At 42.9% G+C, this 25,017-nt stretch overlaps 1 protein-coding gene across 2 annotated transcripts in view; it reads left to right on the forward strand.

The window, feature by feature from the left end:
• Nucleotides 1-25,017, forward strand: part of SLC12A8 (solute carrier family 12 member 8) — a 454,444-nt gene that overhangs the window by 363,569 nt on the left and 65,858 nt on the right. For both annotated transcript variants that reach the window (XM_085647509.1, XM_085647510.1), the window contains 3 exons: nt 6,151-6,238; nt 16,136-16,223; nt 22,464-22,610. In XM_085647509.1, the coding sequence (XP_085503635.1) occupies nt 6,151-6,238; nt 16,136-16,223; nt 22,464-22,610 (323 nt within the window). The remainder of the gene's footprint in view (nt 1-6,150; nt 6,239-16,135; nt 16,224-22,463; nt 22,611-25,017) is intronic.

Here is a 25,017-nt window from a genome sequence, read left to right on the forward strand (position 1 = left end):
AGCTTGGCAGTTGCGGGGAGAGAGGCCTCTGGAACCTTCTTGTGTCCCTGTAACTCAAACAGGAAGTCAGCCAGCTGACCCACGGAGGTACTTCTGGAGTCCCGGGTTTAAGGCAAGCAGGTACAGACTTCCTTCAGGTTCTTCAAACAGCAGGGCGGTGCTTCTGATTCTTCACAGGTCCAGTAGTGTTCTGAGGAGAGACCTGTGGGGCGCACCTTTTTGCTCAGGGCAAGTCTTTTTCGTACACCTCCTAAATCACTTCTGGTCAGTTCCTCCACTCCCACTGGGTTTGGGGCTAGCCTGACTAGAGAGGTAAAAGGAAAGCAGGCCTAGGTGTGAGCTTCATCTGCCAGCGACAAGGTAGGCATCCTCTGAAGCTTAGGAAGGAGCTGGGCACAACCCCCATGCCATCCTATCAAGGGATGGGCCCCTTCCCCATACCTAGAGGGCCCCCTCTCTCAACAAGGTATGGTGTGCTGCAAAGCACTGAACAGTAATGAGTATGATACTTCTTTCTGTTACCAAAAGGTATAAACTCCATTAAGCTAATCTTTTAGTTCTGGGCGCAAATGTGATTGTTATAAATGAAAGAGTGTAATTACTTATCATTCGAATAATACCATAGAAAATAAATGAAAGTTGAGCTGGAAGCCATCATCAAATGAGGCAGTACCTCCTGAAGTATGTAAACAAAGGAGCAATAATAACTCCAACAAATGAAGGAGAATTACATTTTAAAGACACACCATGATTCAAGAAGGTTGTATTATTAAAAGGAATTATGGTATTTTTTAAGCTTTTGCCATAATTATTTAAATATCCAGATGAAGTCAAAAGGTTGTTGTGGCACCAAAACATTTAGATTAGAATTGATGATGAGTGGAAGGCAATGGCAATCAAATAATATGGAGACATTGGAGATCATGTTTCTGTACCTTTTAGAAAGAACAATCTATATGAGGTGCATTGTTCTCCTAGAAACAATATACCATAGCAAATGTGTGAGTGAGTCACAAATTAATAATTTTTAAGGTTTGTATTTTGTTAGACATATATATAGATGTTGATATTTTGCATTAAATCTTTACAAAGCTGTATAACTGAAACATTGAAAATCGTAAAACCAAAAAAAAGTGATAAATTATATACAAAAAACATTTTGTTCTGTTGTTTTCCATTGTTCTTTTTCATTGTAGTTAGTTATCTGTGCAGTAATATAAAATGTTTCTTAGCCACATGTATTGTTTAAATATATAACCCCGCTAATGATGAGAAAGATGTTGATAGAATCTATTAACCAATAGGATCCTACAATATTTAAGGCAAATTTTACTAGATGTTCTCACTAGGATGTTTGCATGTGTATTTTTTTTATTTTTGTTGCTTTCCCTCACACAGCTTTGGCATGACTGAAAGATATAAAGCTGCAAAATATTTTCTTGCACTATAGGCAAGTCAGCTGGTAATCATTAGCGGGGGGGGGTGCGGGGGCTATAACTGAGGTTGTGCCTGTAGTACAGGGAAGAGGAAGAGAACACATCCTAGAGAACACATGGTCAGAAGTGAAAACAGAAGTGTCCAAGCCCATGACCTGTCAAGCTTGAGTGAAGGGCTATAATGTTGAGAATCCCATTCCTCTCACTCAGTCTCTCTCGATGGGTAGGATGCATGCATATCAATCAATCAGAGAGAAATAGGACAAAAAGGGCAAGATATAGAAAGGGGGACACAGGTGCCACTCATCTGCTTCTTTGAGTCAGCAAGGAGTTTGGCAGGCTCAGCAAGAATGGATCTTGGTTACATATAAACTAAATAGCAGGTGAGTAAATACAGAGAAGTAACAAAATCAAATGTAAGAAATTGGATTGGCGGAGGTAGAAGCCCTACTCAGGCAATAAACACTAAAAGTCGCTAAATTAACTTGTGCTTAAACCTCTGGTAGCTTGGCATAAAGCAGTCAGGCTTAACTTAAAGGCAATGGTTAAAGTATTTATGCAGTACATAAATGGTAATAAAGTAAAAATACAATACAAGAAAAATCCCAAACCAATTGAGAAAAGTGAAGAGTAAATTTTAATAAATAGAATTTTACCAGAAATTCAAAACTCCAAACAGTGGAACCAGAGATATTCAGCTTTAAAATTTTGGGGTGAAAATTGCCCCTCACCGCATAAAACACCACTTAAGGTCATCTAATCATCCTAGACTGGGGGAAAGCCACAGTTCAGGCTGAAAAGTTGCCTTCAAAGTCTGGCACGAAGAGTTCCATTAGTAATGGAGGATGCTGCAAGGAGGGTGAAGAGCAGGTTGGGCATCACGTATGGTGTCGCTGTAGCACGAGGAGCAGATCAAGTGTCACTGACGGTCATTGCTGTGGCTTCGCATTGGCAGTCGCCGCAGGCTTTTGATGCTGTAGCGCAAAGTGCAAGTCTTGCGTTGCCAGTCGTTACTGGCAGTCGCTGTAGGCGCAATGAGCAGATCTCACCTGCATTTGTGGTTGTCGCGGATGGCAAAGTCTTAGGGCAAACAGGTCCGTTCATGGTCTTGGGAGCCCAAACTCCAGGATTTGTCTACTTTTCTCAAGGAGGAGTACACTTTAATACCAGCCAAGTGTCCAGGACTGAGGAAGTCACCTCTTGGGATAAGGGACTTACTCCAGCAGAAGTCCTGTTGCAGGTCCAGGTATGTTTAGTTGCAGCAGGTGAGCTGGGTAGTTGCAGGGAGGTCTCTGAAGCACTCAGGTCTGTGTCCATGTAGCATTCAAACGAGGTCAGCTAACTGACCCTTGCAGTCACTCTGGTTAGCCTGGGATGGAGTCTTCTTTCTCAGACAGCAAGGCAGTCCTTTATGCAGCAGAGCAGTCCTGTGGTCACAGGGCATTCCTTCTGTAACTTCCACAGGTCCAGGAGTGTTCTGAAGAGTGGCAACCTTTGTGTGGAGGGGCTCCCAGTCCTACCCCCACATCAGGTTCGAGAAAGTTCTTTCCTTCCCCTCTCAAGTCTCTAAACTGTCCGTGGTGACAAAAAGGCAGGGCAGACCTGGTTTTAGGGTCCTTTTACTTGCAGAGGGTAAGGCCCTTTGAAATGTAAGTGGGCCTTGGTACAGCCCCTCCTTAGTCATCCTTCCAAGATGGCCAATTATGTCCACACCTAAGCCCCCTCTGTGCTACCATCTGGAATCAATACACAAACTCGAACAGCAGAGCCAGTCACAGTCATGTGACGTAGGACACTAGCAGAAGGCACAAATGGTTGAGACAAGAAAATGCCAATTTCTAGAATTGGCATTTTCAGAATTCTAACTTAAAATCTGACAACACCATTAAAGAGTATTTTAAAGTACAATCATTTGAGTGTAAATTGCATAACTCCATCTGCTCCCAGTCCAAAGTTATCACTTATTAAATGTAATAAGGGAAGTCAGTATTAGTCAGTATGAGAGATAGGCCTTACAACAGGGAAAAAAACTTTAGGAGTTTTTCATTAGCCGGACATGTAAGACCTAAGTACACATGTCCTACTTTTGAAATACAATGCATCCTGCTCGAGGAGCCTTTAGAGCCTTTCTTAGGAATGACTTATAAGTATTAAAAAGGAAGGTTTAGGTCTGGCAAAGGGTTTATTTTGCCAAGTCAAAATGACAGTTTAAAATTACACTACCGGCTGCAGTGGTAGGCCTAAGACATGTTTTAAAAGGCTAGTTTAGTGGGTGGCAATATGAGTGCTGCCGGACAAGTAGTATTTAGTTTACAGGCCCTTGGGACATGTAGTGCCATTTACTAAGGACAATTAGATGTAGGCCATTTTTACCATGTTTGAAGGCAAGAGCAGAAACATTGGTTCACAGTAATAAACAGCACAGTCCTAAAGCCAATAAAAAAGAATTCAGAATAACAGGCGTGGTGAAGGCAAAATGTTTGGGCGATACCACGTCAAGGATGCCAGGTATCACACTAACAATTTAGTAATGGGCTTTTTTTTACTAAACGTATAGGCAGATTGCACTGCAACAAGCCCCCTGCTGACCAGTGTATAGGTGTGGACATCCATGACACCCAGCGAGACTCTATTTCCAGATTAAGGAGGAATGATCAGAACAAACAAGTAGAACAACAAGAACTCTGCCTAAACCCAAAAACACCAGGGAACTGGAAAAGGATAAACACAAGAAATGTGAAGGGATCAGTATTTGGTGCTGAACTAGCTGAATCAGGAAGCCATACAACATAACAGAAAGGGGCTTGGCATCTTCTGTATGCTAACTTCATGCCTAAACACTCCCGCTGCCTAGCTCTCACTGTAAGTGGTTATGCTAACCGGGAAGTAAGGACACAAAGGGGTTAGCAGTCTAGCATTTGAGTTTAATCTCCATCGGCTGTTTTTTTCTGCCTCCATGCAACTATGAGCCAATTTTCCTGTTATGTGCGAGTGTTTTTGGGATATGTAGCCTGACATTGTTTCTCTCGAGTTGTCTGTGAACTCCTACCAAGGCTTGTGCAATCCTTCCCTGTAATGTCAGACAGACCCTGCCTCTGATTCCTGACGTGGTCTCTCAGAGACAAAACAAAGACCAAAAGCTGTAAGTTCTCTTAGGCAAAACTGTTGAACTATAGGCAGCATGCAGTGGCCCATTGATCTAATACACTCCATCAATAGAACACATAATTGATGTTTCTAATGTGACCCTGTGAAGGGGCACACCACCACTGGAGATCTACCTTTTCTATTCACCCCTGCCATCCTGTCATTCCAGCATTTTAACTGCTCTTCAACCTCTCCCACCTCAACCCTTAACACTGCACCATTGTCAGACTCGCTAGACTCTCCACAGATCCTTCCTTCCCTGTCAAAAATGTTTATCCCAATCACAACCTGTTGCCCAACACCTTCATTCAGAGTAACAATCACTAATATTCCAATTCCAGACAGCAGACCAGTGGCACAGACCTTCTTGATCTAGCCTCACTGTTCACTTGAACCAAACTCCTACCTAACCCACTGGACAACTGCACTCCCACATCCACCAACCAATCCCCTCTTCTCAGTCTAGCACCTTGGTGTTATTGCTGCTCCGAATGGGCCGCTGGGTTTGCAAAGGACAAGATACCACTAGGGATACTTGTTATTTTCTGCAGCAGTAAGTTGAGAAAGATTCTTCTTAAGAGTTTTTATACAACAATGAAGTGTCTCCACTTCCCTGTAGATCAAGGCATGGTCCAGCAGCAGCAACATTTTGCTAAACACAATGGGGCCTATTCATGAAGATACATTTTGTTGTAAGTGTATACTTACAATCCAATTTACCTTACGCTTGCCAGGAATTCTTAAAAGAGTATCCTGGCAGGCACAAGCACATTTATGAGTGTAGAGCTCCCCGCACCCTCAGAGGATGGGAATGTAGGCATTACTTGGGTTTGCCAAGGCATGATCTGTCTTGCAAGTTTGTGAACATCCACAAACACCTAGGTTTGTGAGCATTCACACACTAATATCATTCATCTTCCCAGAATGGAAAGGTTAGAATGTATTCCAGCACAGTGCTGGTGTAAATCCTCGTTCCAGGATGGGAAGTGTAATGAAGCACTCACATATTTGGAGGGAGTGTATAGGAAAGATGTTTCTCCGTGGGAAAAAATACTTTACCCATGGAAAATAAAAAAGCAAAAAAATGTACATTTGGACAGGGAATCCTGCACCCCTTGTAAAGAGTTCTCTGGTATGAGCATCTCAGTGCAGTGGAAATTGTGTACTGGTTGGAAAATCACACACTTTTCCCGCAGTCTGCATGGAAACCTGCCCCTGGCACAGCTTTCTCTTCAGATTACTGGAAATCTGTGTGAAATCCAAAAAGTAGTAAATCTACACTTAGACGTAGATGTAAATCTCTCTTTTTCTAATTGGCACCTCTATGTGTGAAGAACACATCCACCCCATTGTATATGCATGAAATAAAACCTTCTTTTTGAGCACTGCCAATCAGTACACCAACTTTGCAGACTCCAAAAGCTGAATTCACCCCAGGATCTGTGTTCTGCTCAGCTGGGGTTGAGAGATACCTTGAGAAGTTCAAATCTTAAGCAGCAGTAAATGTACTTGTTTCTTGTTTAAATGGTATCAAAGAGATAACGGTGTTTCTTCTTCTGCATGTCAGGTGTTATGGCTGGATTCAACATGAGTGGGGATCTTCAGCGGCCTGCTGCCAATATTCCCATAGGATCTCTGACTGCCATAGCCATCTCGTAAGTACCCGGAGAGGATAGAAAGAATGCGTCTTCACTGGGAATGCCCTTCCAGCAAACACTCCATGTTACAGCGCTCTCAGACTCTTTACTTTTTACAGATTTGTTGTAATTGAAAGACTCATTCCAATTGTTAGCACAGTTGCAAGCAGCCTTTTATTCACCAGCAACTTTAAAAATAAATTGCCTTCAGCTTTTGCATTTCTTCCCAAAACTCCTCCTACTAGACTGTTGTCTTTGGAGAGTCACTAATAGATTAGCCAAATAGCCAAAGCATACTGTATATTTTTTAATGATGTCTTTTTTTTGCTATACATAGCATTAAGGATATTAAACAGAAATAAAAAAATGTGTATGTATTGGTAACATGATAGTTATCACTTAGTTTAGCAACTGTGTTTAGCAAATAACAGTTCTGACCTAAGTATATGCTTTCCATATTTGAGGTGGTGTTTATATAAGAAAATATGTTAGAGCAGTGCATGGGTGCGAATGGCACTGAGTACTTCTTTCAAGCAAACAAAGGAATGAGATGTTCTTGCTTTGAGTCATCCTCAAAAAAGAGGAGAGTATCCCCTCTTACAGTAATGGGGACAGAGTTATGGACAATTTGGCCAAAATTATGTACCCCCTCGGTTAATTTTTTATGAGAGACCAATAATAAAATTGTGTTGCACTTCTCTTTAATTTGCGAAGAGTGGAATCTCCCAATGAGTAATTTAAGGTGCTAACATTTCAGTTTATGAAACACTAGAAACACTCCCACCTGACCTGTATTTCTTCTGTATAGGCCTGCTAGGGCTTCATGGGCTGACCACTACTGAAATCATTACTTCATGAGCATATACATACTTTTGTTTGTCTTTTATTAGATTATAAAAACGTATGTATATACCTTTTCATAGATAATTTATTTTTTCGTTGAATGATACAAAATGACATAATAAAACCATATTATAAGACCACATATGCTCCAAAGGGGCTGTCATCCAATTAGGATAATTAGGATGTCTCCCTTAGTATTCGAACCACCCAAAATTGAAGTCTCATTTGTCAAGATGTAGCCCCTTTCACGGCCTTTGTAGCTGTGGTTGACCTGTGGTAAAGCCCCACGCCAAGCCAGCTGTATAAGGAATGCAGATATCAAGTGTTGTCCCAGGCTTGTCTAGCCAGTTGAAGTTAGGGTTTTTCCATTCAGAAGTGTGAGTATTGATTGATCATCCTGCGGTGTGAATCCCAGCAGTAATTTCTGATAACTGGTTGTGAGATATCATTTTGTACAAACATCTACGGGGCATGCAAAGAAATTTGAGGTACCTTACCATCCAAAAGCAGGACCCAGAGAATTAGTGACCTTAAAGTATTCCTCAACCACCCAGTAATGGGGTTTTTGGAAGCAATTATATATATGTGGTAGAGTGTGGAAGTCTGGTAGGTTTGCCTTGGTCAGTGCTTGTTACAGATGTAGAGTCAAGTTCCTCGCAAGTAAGTGCACAGTTTCGTAATGACCCTTGGTGTTTATACAGGCATTTACTTTGCTCTGTGTATACGGTTTTTCAATCTTTTAGCTTTACATGCTGTGTGATGTTCGCTTACAGAGTTGATCTTCTGTTTAATATTCTTTCTTTCGTCCTTTCTTTCTTTGTTTTGCTTTTTTCCTTTATGTTAAATCCTAGAAACAGTACAAGTCAATATGAAAAATATAATCCATACAGATAAAACAGTGTGGACAATTTGCGCAATAAAAAGTGAAAATACTCAATACTTTTAAAAGATAATGAATTGTCTAAGATGCTGTTCCTCAAAATTGCATATCACAGTTGTCAGTTAGCATGACTTTATCAACAGTTTACAAATAACTTGGACAACACAATCTGTAAAGGGAAGAAATTGATTAGTATTTGGAGTACTACCGATTCTGTCCCATGTTCATTACTTAACTGTTATGCTGAGGTTTAAAACTAAGAGACTGATTTAGAGTTTGGTGGACAAGTTACTCCATGGCTGATGAGGGGTGATATCCCGAAACGTGTCCTAGGATGTTTGTTTCCGGTCCAGGGAGGACCTGGCTTGGCAGTTCGGTCTGGACTGTTCCCATGGGCAGCCGGGTCAAGACTCATTTGCATATGGCTGGGTCCAAACTGGGGTGAGGTGAAAATGTTATGTTATGTTATTTTATATTTATAAAGATGCCACAGCCAAGCGGCGTCCCGGCGCTATACAAGAACGGGCAACATAACACCAGACACACAGTTACAGCAATGACCATTACGCCAAAGGAAACAAAAATGTTTTCACAGCCTTTCTGAAAGGCAGCAAGTCAGGGATAGAACGGATACAAAAAGGCAGTGTGTTCCTGAGGCCAGCTGCCAAAACACCAAATGAGCGACCGCCCACTCTAGCTTTTTTTAAACGGGGAACCTGAACCAAAAATTGACCCGTTGAACGTAGTGCTCTGGCAGGAATGTAATAAGAAATGGTCTGAGCTAGAATAGGAGGGGAGGCAAGCTTCAAGATTTTAAAAACGAGGCACAATACTTTGAATGTTATCCTCTGCCTAACAGGCAGCCAATGAAGATCAGAAATGGAACGCCTAACTGAACAAAACTTAGGCAAACCAATCAACATTCTGGCAGCCGCATTTTGCACACGCTGAAGACGTGTAAGTTCTGCTTGATTAGAGCCCAATAAAAGCGCACTAGCATAATCTAATCTAGAAAGAATCAGAGCCTGAACTATTAATTGCCTAGTAGAGGCGTCAAAAATTTTAAAAATGGGCCTAAGACTCTGAAGGACACCAAAACAAGTACCCGCAACTTTTTTTGTGTGAGGGGTAAATGATAAATTAGCATCCAGCAGAACCCCAAGATTCTTCACCTGAGTCACTGGAATGGGGGTTTGACCAAGCTCTGACGGCCACCAATCGTCTCCCCAAAGGTGAGCTTCTTTGCCCAATACTAAAACTTCAGTTTTAGAGGCATTAAGTTGGAGACGGTTATCCGTCATCCAGCTTGCCACCTCCTTAAGGGCTCTCTGAAAATTAGATGCATTCAGCGCAGTATTTCCATTTAGTACGACCGCTAATTGTGTGTCATCAGCGTATGACACCATGGTTAGGCCCCATTTATTGGCAACCCCCATCAGTGGTCGCACATACAGGTTGAACAGGGTCAGACTAAGTGCCGAACCCTGCGGAACTCCTTGGGAGATAAGGCGAGGAGTAGACTCATAAGGAGGTATACACACCTTAAAAGTACTCTCAGCCAAGAATGAGTGAAACCAGTCCAGAGCAGTACCCTCCACTCCGGCTTCTCTTAATCTCTGGAGCAGGATCGGGTGGAACACAGTGTCGAAGGCGGCACTAAGATCCAAAAGGATCAGTGCCGCCGTCTGTCCAGAGTCTAACAACCTCCGTAAGTGCTCAACCATAGCCAGCAAAGCTGTCTCGGTGCTGTGGCCTGCTCTAAAGCCATTCTGGGAAGGATGAAGAATGCCTGAGTTTAAAAGATGAACAGATAGAATATTGTTGACGTGGGCCTCAGCAATCTTAGAAATCCATGGAAGCAAAGAAATGGGCCGATAATGTTCTGGTTTAGTTGGGTCTAACGTAGACTTTTTCAGTATCGGCATAACCATGGCTTGCTTCCATTTTATGGGTACCGTCCCAGAAGTAAAAGATAGCCTGATAAGGTCGTGAAGAAGAGGAAGACAGATCTCAGCATATTCCCTAAATTGTGCAGGTCTCAAAGGGTCCATCGGGGAACCCGATTTAACCCTCACGACTAAGGAGTCAAACTCTTCCTGAGATGGCACGGGAAGCACTGACAGTGGACTAGGGATAGAATACATAGATTCAACATTGTTAGTGGATGTGGTAAAAGAGGGAAAAGACCTGTAAATCGCATCCACGTTTTCCACGAAAAAAGACGCCAGCTCTTCACAATAAGCCAGAGAGCCATTCCCCAACCTCGCGGTTTTCACATTAGTTAAGTCTTTGAGAACCTTAAAAATTAATTTGGTTGGGTTAGCACAATTCTTAAATTCGGAAGAGTAAAAAGCGGCCCGTGCTTTGCAAATAGCCCGATGATATGACTTAATGGTGGCCTGATTTCTCTGTTTAAGAATAGGGTCATATGCCTTGCGCCAGGCTCTTTCTGCCCTTTTACAGGCGACCTTAAGAAGCCTAAGAGATTCATCATACCATGGGCTGGAATGGCCAGGCCTGGTCTTACTCCAACCTGCTGGTATTAAGGTATCTAAAGCCTGGGTCAGCCATTTACAAAGGTGATCATACCCGGAGGTAACATCAATAGGATGTTCTGGTATATGTTGTGACAGAAGCTGGTGGAAATGCTCCAGATTCAAATTCCTCCAAGGGCGTTTAAAGACGATAGGTGTGGTACTTCTAAAAGGAGAGGCGGTCGAAGTGATCTGGATTTCAATCAAGGAGTGATCTGTCCAAATTATCGGCTTAGGCGGCAATGCCTTCACATTATCCAGATTCGTGAAAAAGGGGTCCAAAAGATGACCCCCAATATGAGTCTGACCGCTAATTTGCTGATGTAATCGTAGTGCCTCAAGGTCTGCGAGAAAACTGCTCACCGCAGAGGATTGAGGAGCATCCATATGGAGGTTAAGATCACCTATGATGCTGAAATTTGCTGATCTAAGGGCTAAAGAAGAGATCACCTCTGGAAGGGCTGTTCGAAAGGCCTCATCAGGACCGGGGGGTCTGTAAATAACCAGACCAGAAAAGGTGAATTGAGGGGTCATCGAGATGGCGAAGTGAGCACTTTAAAACACACAAGATGATGGACGGAATGTTGCACAATGGCAAAACACTCACCCCCAGTCACAGATCTGGGTTTAATCCATCGTTATTTTGCTCACCACACCACCCCAGTTCAGAGGGTTGAGTGTTTTGCCATTGTGCAACATTCCGTCCATCATCTTGTGTGTTTTGCTGTTCACCCTATGTGGGAAGGAGGGGTGAGTGTTTTGCCATTGTGCAACATTCCGTCCATCATCTTGTGTGTTTTGCTGTTCACCCTATGTGGGAAGGGTATGCCCAGACGTGGGTCCCGTGCTCACTACGCCACTGGAGTCAAGCTATCCTGGCTGATGATGGCTGATAGCCAGAAACCGGTCCTAGGATGCTTGATTCCGTTCCAGGGAAGACATGGCTTCGCAGTTCGGGCTGGACTATTCCCATGAGGCACAGGGTCAAGACTGATTTGCATATGGCCATGTCTGAACTGGGGTGGTGTGGTGAGCAAAATAACGATGGATTAAACCCAGATCTGTGACTGGGGGTGAGTGTTTTGCCATTGTGCAACATTCCGTCCATCATCTTGTGTGTTTTGAAGTGAGCACTTTCACAACCCGCTATACCCACAGCATTCCATAAACAAGGATAACATGTCTTAACCACGACCGCAATCCCGCCACCTCGCGAATTACGGTGTAGAGTATACATAATATAATCCGTAGGCAAGGCAAGATTTATCGCCGCCGTAGCGTTGTCATGCAACCAAGTTTCGGTTATGAAAAATATGTCAGGTCTTTCATCTGTGAGTAATGTAAACATATCTAAATAGTGGCAGACCAACGATCTTACATTTAGATGAAATATTTTGAATGAGGTTTGCCGGTGGGAGACCACTGAGCGGTCTATCACAGTAGTAACGCATGGTAGGGGCTGTAAAGCCCTAATAGGCATTGATAATGGGAGCTCAAACCTGCACCCGGCGTACTGCACAGGGCCAGAGAGAGGGTCAAGATCCCCATGCACACAGCCACTCACCCTATTCCTGCAACTGAGTAGATAGCTCGCAGAAAGCATGATCTCCCTCCAGAGTGGCCAGCCCTAGGCCTGCCGAGGCGCGGACGAGTGCAGACGGGCAGGACTCTGGCGCGACTCCGGCGCAGGGAGGGCGCCCACCACTGCGCGTCACCGCTGCGCGTACAAGTGGCTGGTTTAAATGCACCGGCCGCGCATAGGCTGCCCGCCTACTCCCACAACATGGCGCCCGATAGTGTCCCAGCAGTTCCCAAGCCAAGATGGCCTCCACAGGTCCCCCACGCTACCCCCAAGGACAGAACCCGCCAAACAGCGGTGTAAAAACAGTTTTAGAGTGCAAGTATGAGGAGTGCGGCTCTATTAAAATCAAGGTAAAAGAAATAATCACAAAAGCAAATATTACAACAGGAGATTCTAAAATTGCGAAAAAGCGCTACGTAGACTGTGCGCTGGTGTCTAAGGCAGGTAAATGCTCTGTCACCTTGTCCTTGTCCAAAATCAAAATAACAATGGATTAGACTCAGATCCGTGACTGGGGGTGAGCATTTGAAAGGTTTCAACACTCCGTCCATCAATTTATTTTGTAATTTTGCTATGTGTGCCGTAAGTGAATAAGGGGGTGCCCAGATGTGGGTCCCTTGCTCTCTGCACCACTGGTTTCAAGCTAGCCCGGCTGTTGAGGGTTGATACCCTGAAACTGGTCCTAGGATGCTTTTTTCCAGTCCAGAGAGGACCTGGCTTGACAGTTCGGGCTGGACTGTTGCCATAGGGGACAGGGTCAAGACTGATTTGCATATGGCTGGGTCCAAACTGGAGTGATGTGGCAAGCAAAATAGCAATAGATTTGACCCACATCTGTGACATGGGGCGATTGTTTGAAAAGTTTCAACACTGTCCATCATTTTATTTTGTGATGTTGCTTTATGCACCCTGAGTGGCTATGGGTATACCCAGATGTGGGTCCCTTGCTCGCTATGCCACTGGATTCAAGCTAGCCTGGCTGATCAGTGGTTATACTCCGAAATCGGTCCTAGGATGCTTGTTTCCGGTCGAGAGAGGACCTGGCTTGGCAGTTCGGGCTGGACTGTTCCCATGGGGAACAGGGTCAATACTGATTTTCATATGGCTGGGTTCGAACTGGGGTGACGTGGTCAGCAAAATAACTATGGATTAAACCCATATCTGGGAGTGAGTGTTTGAAATGTTTCAACACTCTGTTCATCATTTTATTTTGTGATGTTGCTATGTGCCCCCTGAGTAGCTAAGGTTATGCCCAAAGTGGGTCCCTTGCTTACTGTGCTACTGGATTCAAGCTAGCCTGGCTGATGAGGGGCGATACCCCAAAACCAGTCCTAGGATGCTTTTTTCTGTTCCAGGGTGGATCTTGCTTTGCAGTTCAGGCTGGACTGTTCCCATGGAGAACAGGGTCAAGACTGATTTACATATGATTGGGTGCAAACTGGAGTGACGTGGCAAGCAAAATAGCAATAGATTTGACCCAGATCTGTGACATGGGGCCCATCATTTTATTTTGTGATGTAGCTATGTGCGCCCTAAGTGGTTAAGGGTATGCCCAGACATATGTCCCTTGCTTGCTGCACCACTGGATTCAAGCTAGCCTGGCTGGTAAGGGGTGATACCCTGAACGTGGTCGTAGGATGCTTGTCTCCGGTCCAGTTAGGCCCTGACTTAAAGGTTTAGGCTGGTCTGCTCCCTTAAGAAATATGGTCAAGACTGATATGCATATGACAGGGTCCAAACTGGGGTGACATGGTGAGCAAAATAACAATGGATGATACCCAGATCTCTGACTCGGGTTGAGTGTTTGAAAAGTTTCAGCACTCCATACATCATTTTATTTTGTGATGCTACTATTACCCTGCCTGCAGGGTAGGTGTGAGTTTGTGACTGCCTAAGAAGAGCACATTAACTGTAATAGGAAGTGGTCCCTAGGTCTGCGACCAGCACGTCCGTTTAAAGATTCAGTGCTGCAGAGACCAGGGCAGTGTGTCCTATACATGATATGACCAGTATGTCCTTAGAAGTCATGTTGGACCCTAAGCAACCCACTATGTGAGAGAAACAGGGCTACTCAAACCCTTGAGACCTGCTTGGAAACCGTGCTAGTCTGATCACTACACCAAAGCGGAACCTAATCAGCAAAAATCATGGTCCCCCAAAATAATAATTGTTCATAAAGGGTGTCTAAGCGGAAATGCTGCCATGGAATTATGTTGCCATGGCAGATAGTGTCCATCAGCTTGGTAATAAGAATGAATAGCCATCGGAAATATTGTGCATCAAACCATGCTGCCTCTTAGAATGTTTTATATGTGAATATCATCCTAGCAGAAGTGCAGTGCCTATGGAAGTCCTCCTGATTCTTGTGGTGGGACGTACACTGAAGCATTCCTCTAGACAACACCTTGCCTACACTACTTTGCAATATTGAGATTACTTAGCCTAAAGAGAATAACTATAGAGTATACACTGACATTAAATATGCCACATCAGATTAGGTTTGCCATTAGAATACCTGTCTGTCTCTCTATCTATCTGTTTATCCCTCTATCCCTCTATCCATCTAGCTATCTATCTATTTATCTATCTATCTGTCTATCTATTGCTCTATCTATTCACTGGAAAAAACCAAGGTTACAGTAATGTTATAGCTAAGTGAGAATGTCAGTTAAAACATGTCATTTTAAACTAAGAAAAGCATTGAAATTCACCAGTTATAGTTATCTCAAGTAAAGTAACTTGTGCCCCAAAGTAACTATAACTTGCACCCCTGCCATGCACAGCCTTGTGATCGATGATGTCATTTCAGATGTTGCAGCGATGTTAGCAATGATGTCATGAAACATATCATGAGGGGAGATAATTAGCAGAGCATTTAACTAAGCTCTGTTTGTGAAGAGAAATAGGACATGGGTTGCTGGATTTCGACCACCAGCGCTTTGCCCAGAGATGCCAGGCTCCTTCAGATGGAGGCCAGAAGGCGGGTAAAAAGAACAAACTACGTATCCTGGCTGCATTAAAGTTGATTCATCAAGTACGGACCTTGCTTGATGAATGCTTTCTTTGCTTGCTATCACATTGTTTTTACAGTCAACCTAAGGCAGGTGTATGTGATAAAGCCATTCTTATTCTGAAAGACTCTGATGTACTATTCCAACCATGATATCTATGTAGTTTTTGGACAACATTTTGTAAAATATAACTGAAACAGAAGGAAAATTCAACAGAGGAATGTAGCCCCAGGCCTCTTTAAATATATTGTTACTCTGCAACACATACTGTGTGTGTAAATCCTCGAAGCCAACAAGGCTTTTGACTTAAAATGCTCATGCCTCACAGCTATCTTATTACAATGTAACTTAAAACGTCACAGGATTCCATGCAAATCAATTCTTCATTTCGAATCCAAGTGTCATTAAAAATATATCTAATTTCAAGCTACACATCTTTGCAAACATAAACCTTAAATAATGTCGCCCCCTATGCAACGCGTATTTTGGGCCTGGTACAGCCATCCTCAGGGTTTCCAGGGGTTCAATGCTAATGGGATCTTGAGTGAAATGGCTTGTTGCCTTTCTGTATTTACATTGTGTAAAGCTGTTATCGACACCTGCTTCTCTGTGCCGGCATCACAGCACAGACAACAAACAGTCTTGTGTTGATTAAGATTTGAGAGACAGGGAGTGTTGTTGCTTTCAGGAATTACATAATTGATATGCTCCATTCTTTTCTTATTTTATTGCCTTGATACACACTTTCTTGATTCGCTTACCTACCAGTCCCCTTTAAAGCGTCAGTTTCTGAGAGGGCTAGGCTTGTTAACCCGCTGAATAGTAAAATCTATTCAGATTTTCAGGCAATGAAAGTTGATAATACATATATTACACACCCTGAATCCCAGAAACAATTATTTGCTGGTTATTCGAATAACCTGGCTCAGTTTTCGAGTTCAGAGGCTGAAAACTATAAGCCCTAATTTCTGTTAATCAAATCCACATCTACAGACAGAAAAACCCTGTTAATCTTGTGTAGATAACCTTAATGGATTAGACACTGATTACTTTGTTCTTTTGCAGGTGGTTCTTCTACATAGTATTTGTATTTTTGCTTGGGGCCATTTGCACCAGGGGGTCTCTACGCTATGATTTTATGATTGCAGAAAAGGTAAGTATTAAATTCACATTGCAGGATCCAACTATCTTCTAAATGTTATAGTTTTAGGGATAATTATCTGATTAATATTAAAGTAGGTGGTAAAATAAGGACAGTTGTAATTTAAAATCACAGTAAGTAAGCCTAAAATCCAAATATGGTGGGTTTATTTCAGCTGTATAAATGTTCCTAGTCCAATGGTTAAGATGGGTGGCGATTGATAATACTGATTATTTTTTTAACAACTTTTTAAAAATGTTTTTTAACTGTCAACATAGAAGCCACCCTTTCATCGCAGTAGGACACTTCAAACAACCCCTCCAAAAGTACAGTTGTATCAACCCACAATAAATAATACTGATTGTTTATCCTGTTTAAGAAAAGTTAAACATCCTTTATTTACTTAAAATTCGAAAGTGAAACGCAGTGGAAGGCAACAAATTCTCTGCAACTAGGGAAATGATAGCCATTGAAACAGAACAACACTAGAAAAGCAATGAACTTTTTAGGTATTCGGTCTTGACTTTTAGTATGACAGTACAAAAACAAGGTTTTATGAGAAAATAATGAAATTTGGTTTTAGGCTCTTTTAAAATTTTAACAATTGTATTTTTTTATCTGTGTCATGATGGTATATGTAGTTTAAAGACCAATTGGTCACAATAAACTTATTTTTGATTGATTGATTGATTGAAAAGCATTAGCCAGTGTCCAGGCTGCCACATCTTTGAAAGAGTCCTGCCTTCCCTCCTCTTCTTTTGTTTTGTTCATTAACTTTCAGTGATTAAACTTGGTGCATCTGAGTTCACCGAACCAGAGACAAACCAACTTGTTAAATTCAGATGATGAACAGGAAGCCGTTCAGAACATTAGATCCAATGAATTTTGAATTTACCTTCTGACAGCTTCAAGAGATCGGGATCCCAGACCCTGTAGGAAATCCAGTACACACGCAAAATCACACAGCGGGGCAAAAAATATTCAGAAAAAAGTCTTCATTAAAAGTCACACACAGAATTAATAAACTGAACATGATCATTTTTATAATGCTAAATAAAAATGTCGTAACTGTTTGTTTTGCCATGTTTACAAATTGAGAGGGGCAACTCTTGCTGCTGTGTCATTACCAGAGTCAAGACTTTCTCAAATGAGAGTGCATATTGTCTGGATTCATTGTCTAGCCCAGAGTCTCTTGTTTACAACTCCGCCAAAACCTTTCATACCATCTGATCTGTCAATTCAAAGAAAAAGTATTTTAAGACTGATTGACTAGACCAATCGGCAGCTTTCATAATACACCCTTTAAAGACATTGGGTAATGTCCCACATTGAGAGACATCAACGCCGCCCAGTGTTTTTTAGTCCAGACTTGTTATAGACGTTGACTCTATTTTTTTTTGTTTTGTTTATAAGAAAGATTCTATATACACAAATATCACATCACTATAGAGCAGGTATTCACTAATTCAAATAGCTAGTGAGAACTGCATAATTGTTTCCAACAGTAAATTGTCGACAGTTATGGAATCAGGATAGACAAATAACATTTTCGGAAGCATAGAAGACCCAGGCATGCCTAAAAAATTAAACAATCCTTTCATGCTGAATAGAAATCTTGAGAAATTCACTCCAGAAGCCCTACTGGCAGGGTTCAAACAGTTCTGTGTAGAGTAATACTAATTTTGGCTAACACCATTGCAAAAAATATTAGCTTTTGGTCTGATTCATAATTTTACAGCGTCTCATCGTTATAACTACAGAATAAATGTAAACCCGCAATCTCCCTCATCTGTCAATATAATTTCTGTAATTTAAGCTGGGGTCGCTTCACGAAAGTACAGTACTGATTTAGTATTTACTTTAGTTCTCCAGACAATAAATTACTACTTCTGTTTCAAGGCAATTGCAGAGATACTTAAGCCTTGACCTTCAGAGGGAGTTTTCAGGACACCAGACACCTTAATATTGCCAATTTAAAAGGTGAATCTTTCAAGGAAAGATCATTATCTGGACATTCAAGGAACATGTCCAGAACAACTCCCCAGGCAAAAAGGTGGGAGTACCTGAGGGCCTGAGGGTTTGTTCTGTTGTAGCCCCTGCAAAGAGTGACATAACAAGTGGGTGGTTACTGACGGGTGAACTCACTTTACATTTGTGACCTGATGAAGATTCCAACCTGTGCATGTTTACTATTTTATAGAGTTACTCATAGAGGACTTCATCGACAAAAACAATATATACAAAACTGTATCTGCTGTAGCAGAATGACCACTTCTTCCCACAGACCAGTCAAATCCATTTTCCCAAGTTCATCTGTTACTTTTATTGGCCTCTGATGAAGATTGATGCCCCTGCCTTTAGATAAAGAACACCATAGTGCATTCAGAAATTCTGCTGGGTGCCAGGGACACGGTCTTCAGAAAGGTCGAAACCCTTGATACATACCTTAAGGGATCGCAAATTGGAAGGGACACCCTAAACAAGCACCTTCCAATTTGCGATTCGTTATGTACTCGGACACCTATGCTTGTGATTCGGTTCCCAGTTACTGAATCACAGTTTAGGTTTGTATATACCCAAAAACTTTTTTACAGTCGCCAAAGCTCCGAATTGCAGCCTTTGTGACCGCAAAATAGCTTTGTACATAAGGACTGTGGTAACTTACGGTCTACAATCACACCCTTAATTACTGCAATACATTGAACGTGTTAAACCCATGCTTGGTGCACATTTTGTCCCTGCAGGATCATCTTGCTGCAGTCATTTGAACATGCTTGATGTCCCAATATAGACACAAACATGGATATGAGGCATATTTGCACTTTTGGCAGCAGGCTTGGTATGGGTCCAAGCTCAGCCATAACTGTTTGCTCACCCACCGCTCGGGCAGTTCTGTTCTTGGTCACTGCAGACTTTGGGGAATTGCCACAGCGAAAGGTGCTGCGGCCAGAGTTGCACTAATAAGATAATATCCCCCTAGAAACGTAGGATCTTCAGGTAAAACATGAAACTTTTAAAGTAATCTACAGAGAAAACCTGTTCTGCGAATGTGCTAGACTCGCAAAGCCATACAACCTAAAGAGGAAACTCCTAAGGCAGACTTTAAAGGTTCTGAATACAATTCAGAGGGACCCCGCATGCGAGATGTAAAACCAATGACTTAGCGTGGATAAACTGCGGACAGAACTTGACTGGGGCAATGACTGACATAGGGGCTCGTTAAATAAAGTGAGACTCCTATACATGTCAACTGTCCCGAATCAGGCAGGAGACTCCTGATTATTAAAATCCCAAAATGGCTTAATTTTAGAGGCCCCCCCCTCCTGGCGGCAGAGGATGGGCTGACTGGATGTTACAGACTTTGGACTGCACTATCTAGGGCGCAAATTCAGTGGGCACCTCGATAAATTGGATTTAACCAAACAATACGGGCATGGACCATAGGAGAGTGGGGGGGTGTGGGTCTATAGTGATGGTTTTTAGTGGGGGTGTGGGTCTATAGTGATGGTCTTGAGTGGGGGGTGTGGATCTATAGTGATGGTTTTTAGTGGGGGTGTGGGTCTATAGTGATGGTTTTTAGTGGGGGTGTGGGTCTATAGTGATGGTTTTTAGTGGGGGTGTGGGTCTATAGTGATGGTTTTTAGTGGGGGTGTGGGTCTATAGTGATGGTCTTGAGTGGGGGGTGTGGATCTATAGTGATGGTTTTTAGTGGGGGTGTGGGTCTATAGTGATGGTTTTTAGTGGGGGTGTGGGTCTATAGTGATGGTTTTTAGTGGGGGTGTGGGTCTATAGTGATGGTTTTTAGTGGGGGTGTGGGTCTATAGTGATGGTCTTGAGTGGGGGGTGTGGATCTATAGTGATGGTTTTTAGTGGGAGATGTGGGTCTATAGTGATGGTCTTGAGTGGGGGGTGTGGATCTATAGTGATGGTTTTTAGTGGGAGATGTGGGTCTATAGTGATGGTTTTTAGTGGGGGATGTGGGTCTCTAGTGATGGTTTTTAGTGGGAGATGTGGGTCTATAGTGATGGTCTTGAGATCAAAGTGGGGACATAGAGATTTAGGAGTGGAAACCAACAAGGTGATTCCTACGCTGTTCAGGGTGGGTAAGGGAAGGAAAATGGTATCCTGGTGGTATAATGCACCACTACAAATAGATTGAGAAGGACTAAGAGACAAATGAAACACTCATTTTGGGTAGCGAAATAGACGAGTGAGACTGGAAGAAAACACGGGGTTACGCACAGTCTCCATGAAGATTTAAGTGCACTCATTTTTATTTACCTTCACAGAACGTACTTAATTCCTAGAAAGACTCCAATAGGTACGCATCAGCAGCACCAACGTGTCTTAGGTGCACCGACGTAAGCGAAGGCTTCTTATGCATGGTACGGGAATGGCCAGTGATTGCCCACTCCTAACCTGAAAATCACAGTAGTTACTTTGGGGTCAATTGTACTCAAATCAGTGTGTCCTGAGGGTGCTTCAGAGATGATTTGGCAAACTCTGCGGATGAGCTCTACAACTAAAGTGACTGTTGACGTCAATTGAGACAGGAAACTAAGGGTGTCATTACGATGGCGGAAGGCCCGCCACTGCCAGCCGTGCGGTGGTGGGCGCTCCGCCATTGGACAGCAATTTTCCCCCCGCCACATTATGATGGCGGTGGGAATCGCTTTCCAACCACGGCGGTCGCAAAGCCCGCCCGCCACAGGCAATCGTATCAATTGCCTGGCGGAGCTGTCAACATACCTAAAGTGGTGACGGTGCCTAGCAGGCATCGTCGCCAAATTACGATGCTGGCTATAGCCAGCCTTTCTATGGCGGCGAAACCCCCATGTAAAGGCTGGCGGGAATTGGTTTGCGGGGCCTGTCATGGGCCCCCCTTGAGTTGGGGGGAGGTGGTTGTGCACTGGGGCGGTACCCATGGTACTACATGCATTTTTGCTATTGCGGTGGGTGCTGCAGCCAGCAGCACCCGCCGCAATGGTAAACATGTAAGATGCAACCGCCACGGTGGCGGTCGCATCGTAATTTCACGTGCGGGACCGCCGCCATACAGGCAGGCGGTCCCAATCACCACCTCGCCTGCCATCGTAATCACCCCCTACAAGTTCTTGCAGATAGAACATTATATTATTGATATTGGTTGATAGCGACTAGCAGTTACTGCACTTTATAGACTCAAGAGTAAACATTTGCCTTAAAAGCTGTTTTAAGTGGTCAGTTAGGTTGTTCTTTGCCAGTGGTCATCAATGATCTGTTGGGTAATCTTCAAATGTGAACTCAAGTCCTCAACTACTTATATTTTCCTTCAGGAAGAAGCATTTTCTTTATCAATAAACGTAGTTGTATTTTGTGACGCACAATTTGTGACTGTTTTATGTTTGTACACACATTCTGTATAAAATTATAGATATATTTAAAAAATGCCATAGGAACGGGATTGTCTGTGTTTTCCAGGTCATATTACTTTGCACACCCCATGCTGTCATTTAGAGATCAATAACAAACCCATCCACTATGTTAAGATATTTACAAAAAACAACAAGGTTTTTCATACTTTGCAGGCCGTTTTCATGCCTGAAAATTAAAACCAAAGATTGCATTTTCGTCTGCTTTCCTCCTGCGAGAAAATTAAAATTGCTATTTTGCCCCCTGGATGCTCAAATGAACCTTATACTTCTTAGCTTAGCCGTCCAATGAGGGCTAAGTTGGGCCTTTGTGGTGAGTGATCCCAGTGAAGTCAATTGAGGATAACTTTGTTTTGGAATCTAAGCTCGTTTGCAGGTGGCCCTTTCATTCAAGTCCGTGGTAAGCAAGTGTTTGGCATGCTGGGCGAGTGTGTAGAGCAGTATGGATTCCACTAATGCCACTTCCTGTCTTCCTTTGATGTCAGTTCCTGTTTCAGGAATTGAATAGAGTTTATACAATGGAAGACACGTTCAGAAAAACAGATACTTACAAAAGTTAAAAGTAAGATAGATGGAAAGAGTTTTTGATTAGGAACTCCAGAGACAGTAAAACCTTCATAGTAAGCAACGGCCTGTTATAATTTGGAAAATATATATGTTCTATATTAGATAGAAACCATCTACTGTACCTTCTTTCACTAAGCAGAGTTTTTTGCTCAGAGCCTTCTTTTATGTGCTGGTTCATTCACATTTGTGGTTATCTAAATGCCTAATTTAAAAAGATTAAAGACCCTCAAAACTACACACCTGCTTTTAATTTTCCGTTTTGTTTCCATAATAGGTGTCCCTTGTGGGGTTCCTGTTTCTGCTGGGGCTGTACATTTCATCGTTGGCATCCTGTATGGGCGGTCTGTATGGAGCACCTCGAATACTTCAGTGCATTGCTCAAGAAAAAGTAATACCGGTCCTTGCATTCCTTGGACATGGGGTTAGTTATATAATATGCAGTACGTTAATATGAGAACATTCTGCGTCGACAGTACCGAATGTCTTGAGAGAGAGAGTTATTTCGAGATGCCATGGACAGTACCAGCTCAGCATTTGTGAGCCATAAAATACACTAATGGTCCCCGGTTACCAGTTTAATACAGTACTAGTTGCTTTATCTCCCTCATCACCCTTTTCACATAATTCCTTCTAGCATTTCCATTAACTGCTTGATTGACTTTTATCCTCTCTCAGCAGCTGTCAGTATGCCCACCCTTCATTGTCTTACATCAGGGTCTACATTAGAGACCTGCCTGGCTCAGACCCTTCACCTGGCAGTGGATAAACCAGTCTTTCCTATCGGAGTCTGGTGCAGTCAATCATTCCATCCGGGGTCTGTTCTTTTGTCTGGGAAACGGGTTTTGGTGATTTCATTACTAACAAAAGCCAGTTTCATCTGTAACATTTGGCCTTTATCTGTATGAAATGTTGTGGCCAATGTAATAGAAAAAGAAGCTTATTGCATCTAGGGATGCCAGCAGCATTCTTGACTGCCTGAAGTGACTTTGGTTCTCTGCATGACACGGAGGTCGCGCTGGTTCCTTCCTCATAGGCTGAGGGTCATTTTGGATCAGGGAGGAGCTACTGTCCTGATCTTCGTGGGTCTATCTCCAGTCTTCGATACTGTAATGCATGTTACTCTAATTTTGTGACTCACTGGATTCAGAATTAGTAATGAGGCCTGTTAAGTGGTTGACTTCCGTCATTATGGGACCTACCTAAGCTGTTGCTCTTCCTCCTTTTCAGCCCTGCTTTGCCATCTTTCAGGCGGCATTCTGCCAGGCTCCTCTACGAGTCCTACTCTGTTTAATTTGTATGTAGCTGATGTACTGATACAATCCTTCAAGTTTCCTTTGAAGGCTTTTGCTCGCCTTCATAAAGCAGCTTAAAATTTACCTAATCTGTCTGTTCCCGGATCAACCTTTTTTTTTGCTGAAAATCCCTGTACTCCTGCTGACCTTCCAAGTCGCTCCACTCTCTCTCCTATTCCGTCATTCATCTTACTTCCTCCTTCAGTCCGCTGAAGATTTACTGTTCCCTATCTTGTCTCAATGTTATCTTCTCAAACTGTTACATGTTATTGTGTTATGCAGTGCTCTCGGGTGCTAGTGCGTTATTCAAGAACTTCCCAAAAATAAATATGCTGACTACCCAAATCAAATGCGTTCAGACTGTAATCTTCAAATTGTTAAGACCAACTTTTGCAATTGTCTGACTGCGGTTCTTGAATTGGAAAATTCTCTCGAATTAATTTCTAGGAAGACAAAAGTACATCTCCCCGTGCCTGCTGCTATGGCTGGTGACCATCCAACCTAGGTGCTTCTCCCCGACTGTAAACAGTGTACTTCATTAAGTATTTCTCTTTAATCAATCGCTGTTCCTATCCCCCAGATCAACTCAATTGCTTCTAATTGGTTTTAAGGATGTTTAGAAAAATGCTTCCACTCCTAACTGCATAGTAATCCAATTAGTGATTGCTTCACACCCAGGCTAGATAAGTGGCTCTCACTGTATCCTTGCCTCCCAAAATGCTGCCAGTCACTTATTGCTAAACCTCTCACAACATGCTCCCATTTCATTGCATCTTACCGAGGTGCAATGGTCACCTTGCCAAGAGGCGCTGCTCTCCAGCAGCAAAGCGCTCAGGAGGAGCCTTTGCAACTGCACAAGGCAGGGAATGGTAAGGGAGCCATCTTGTGCAGAGGGCCCGCTTGCGTTATGTCCCGTGTAGGACTCAATGATTATCATTACCCAGGCTTTTGGAAATTCCTAAAATCTTTCAAAGTCTGACTGTCACATGATACAAACTTGCCTTCTCCTTAGTCGCATTAAAATCTGAATTTCTTGTCACTCACCCTTTGGTTTTATATAAGTGGGGCGACTGACCCACTGGCTTGCCGTAGATTTCTGAATCCCTGGTTACATACAATGCAATACAGTCCCGATGGCTAGCTTATCAGTCTTCACTTGTTCCAGGACACGCGCACTGCGCAAATATCTTAATTAAAAAAATGAAACGCCATCAAGCAAAGCAGGACGCATTCCGATTAGGACATCAGATTTGTTCTTAAAAATGAGGCCATAGTTTACTATGTGTTAGTGATGGTTCTAACCAAGTGTCTCTCCCCGATGCAAGATGGCACAGGAACAGTGCTAATCAACCTTTGTGGGCAACAGTTCTCTGTGAGTACAAAGCTAAAAGGTGTTTGAGGTTGTGCTGCCATGCTTTTTTGCGCGGATGTGGCTGATGACGTTGACGCGTGACATGTGGTTAATACCACAGAGTGCTATTCTTGTTTGTACGTGCAGAGCAGTGCTGCAGATCTTCCATCAGCTCTCCTCTGCTT

The sequence above is a fragment of the Triturus cristatus genome, chromosome 3_2 (genome assembly GCF_964204655.1).
Source record: "Triturus cristatus chromosome 3_2, aTriCri1.1, whole genome shotgun sequence".
Classification (NCBI taxonomy): Eukaryota; Metazoa; Chordata; class Amphibia; order Caudata; family Salamandridae; genus Triturus; species Triturus cristatus.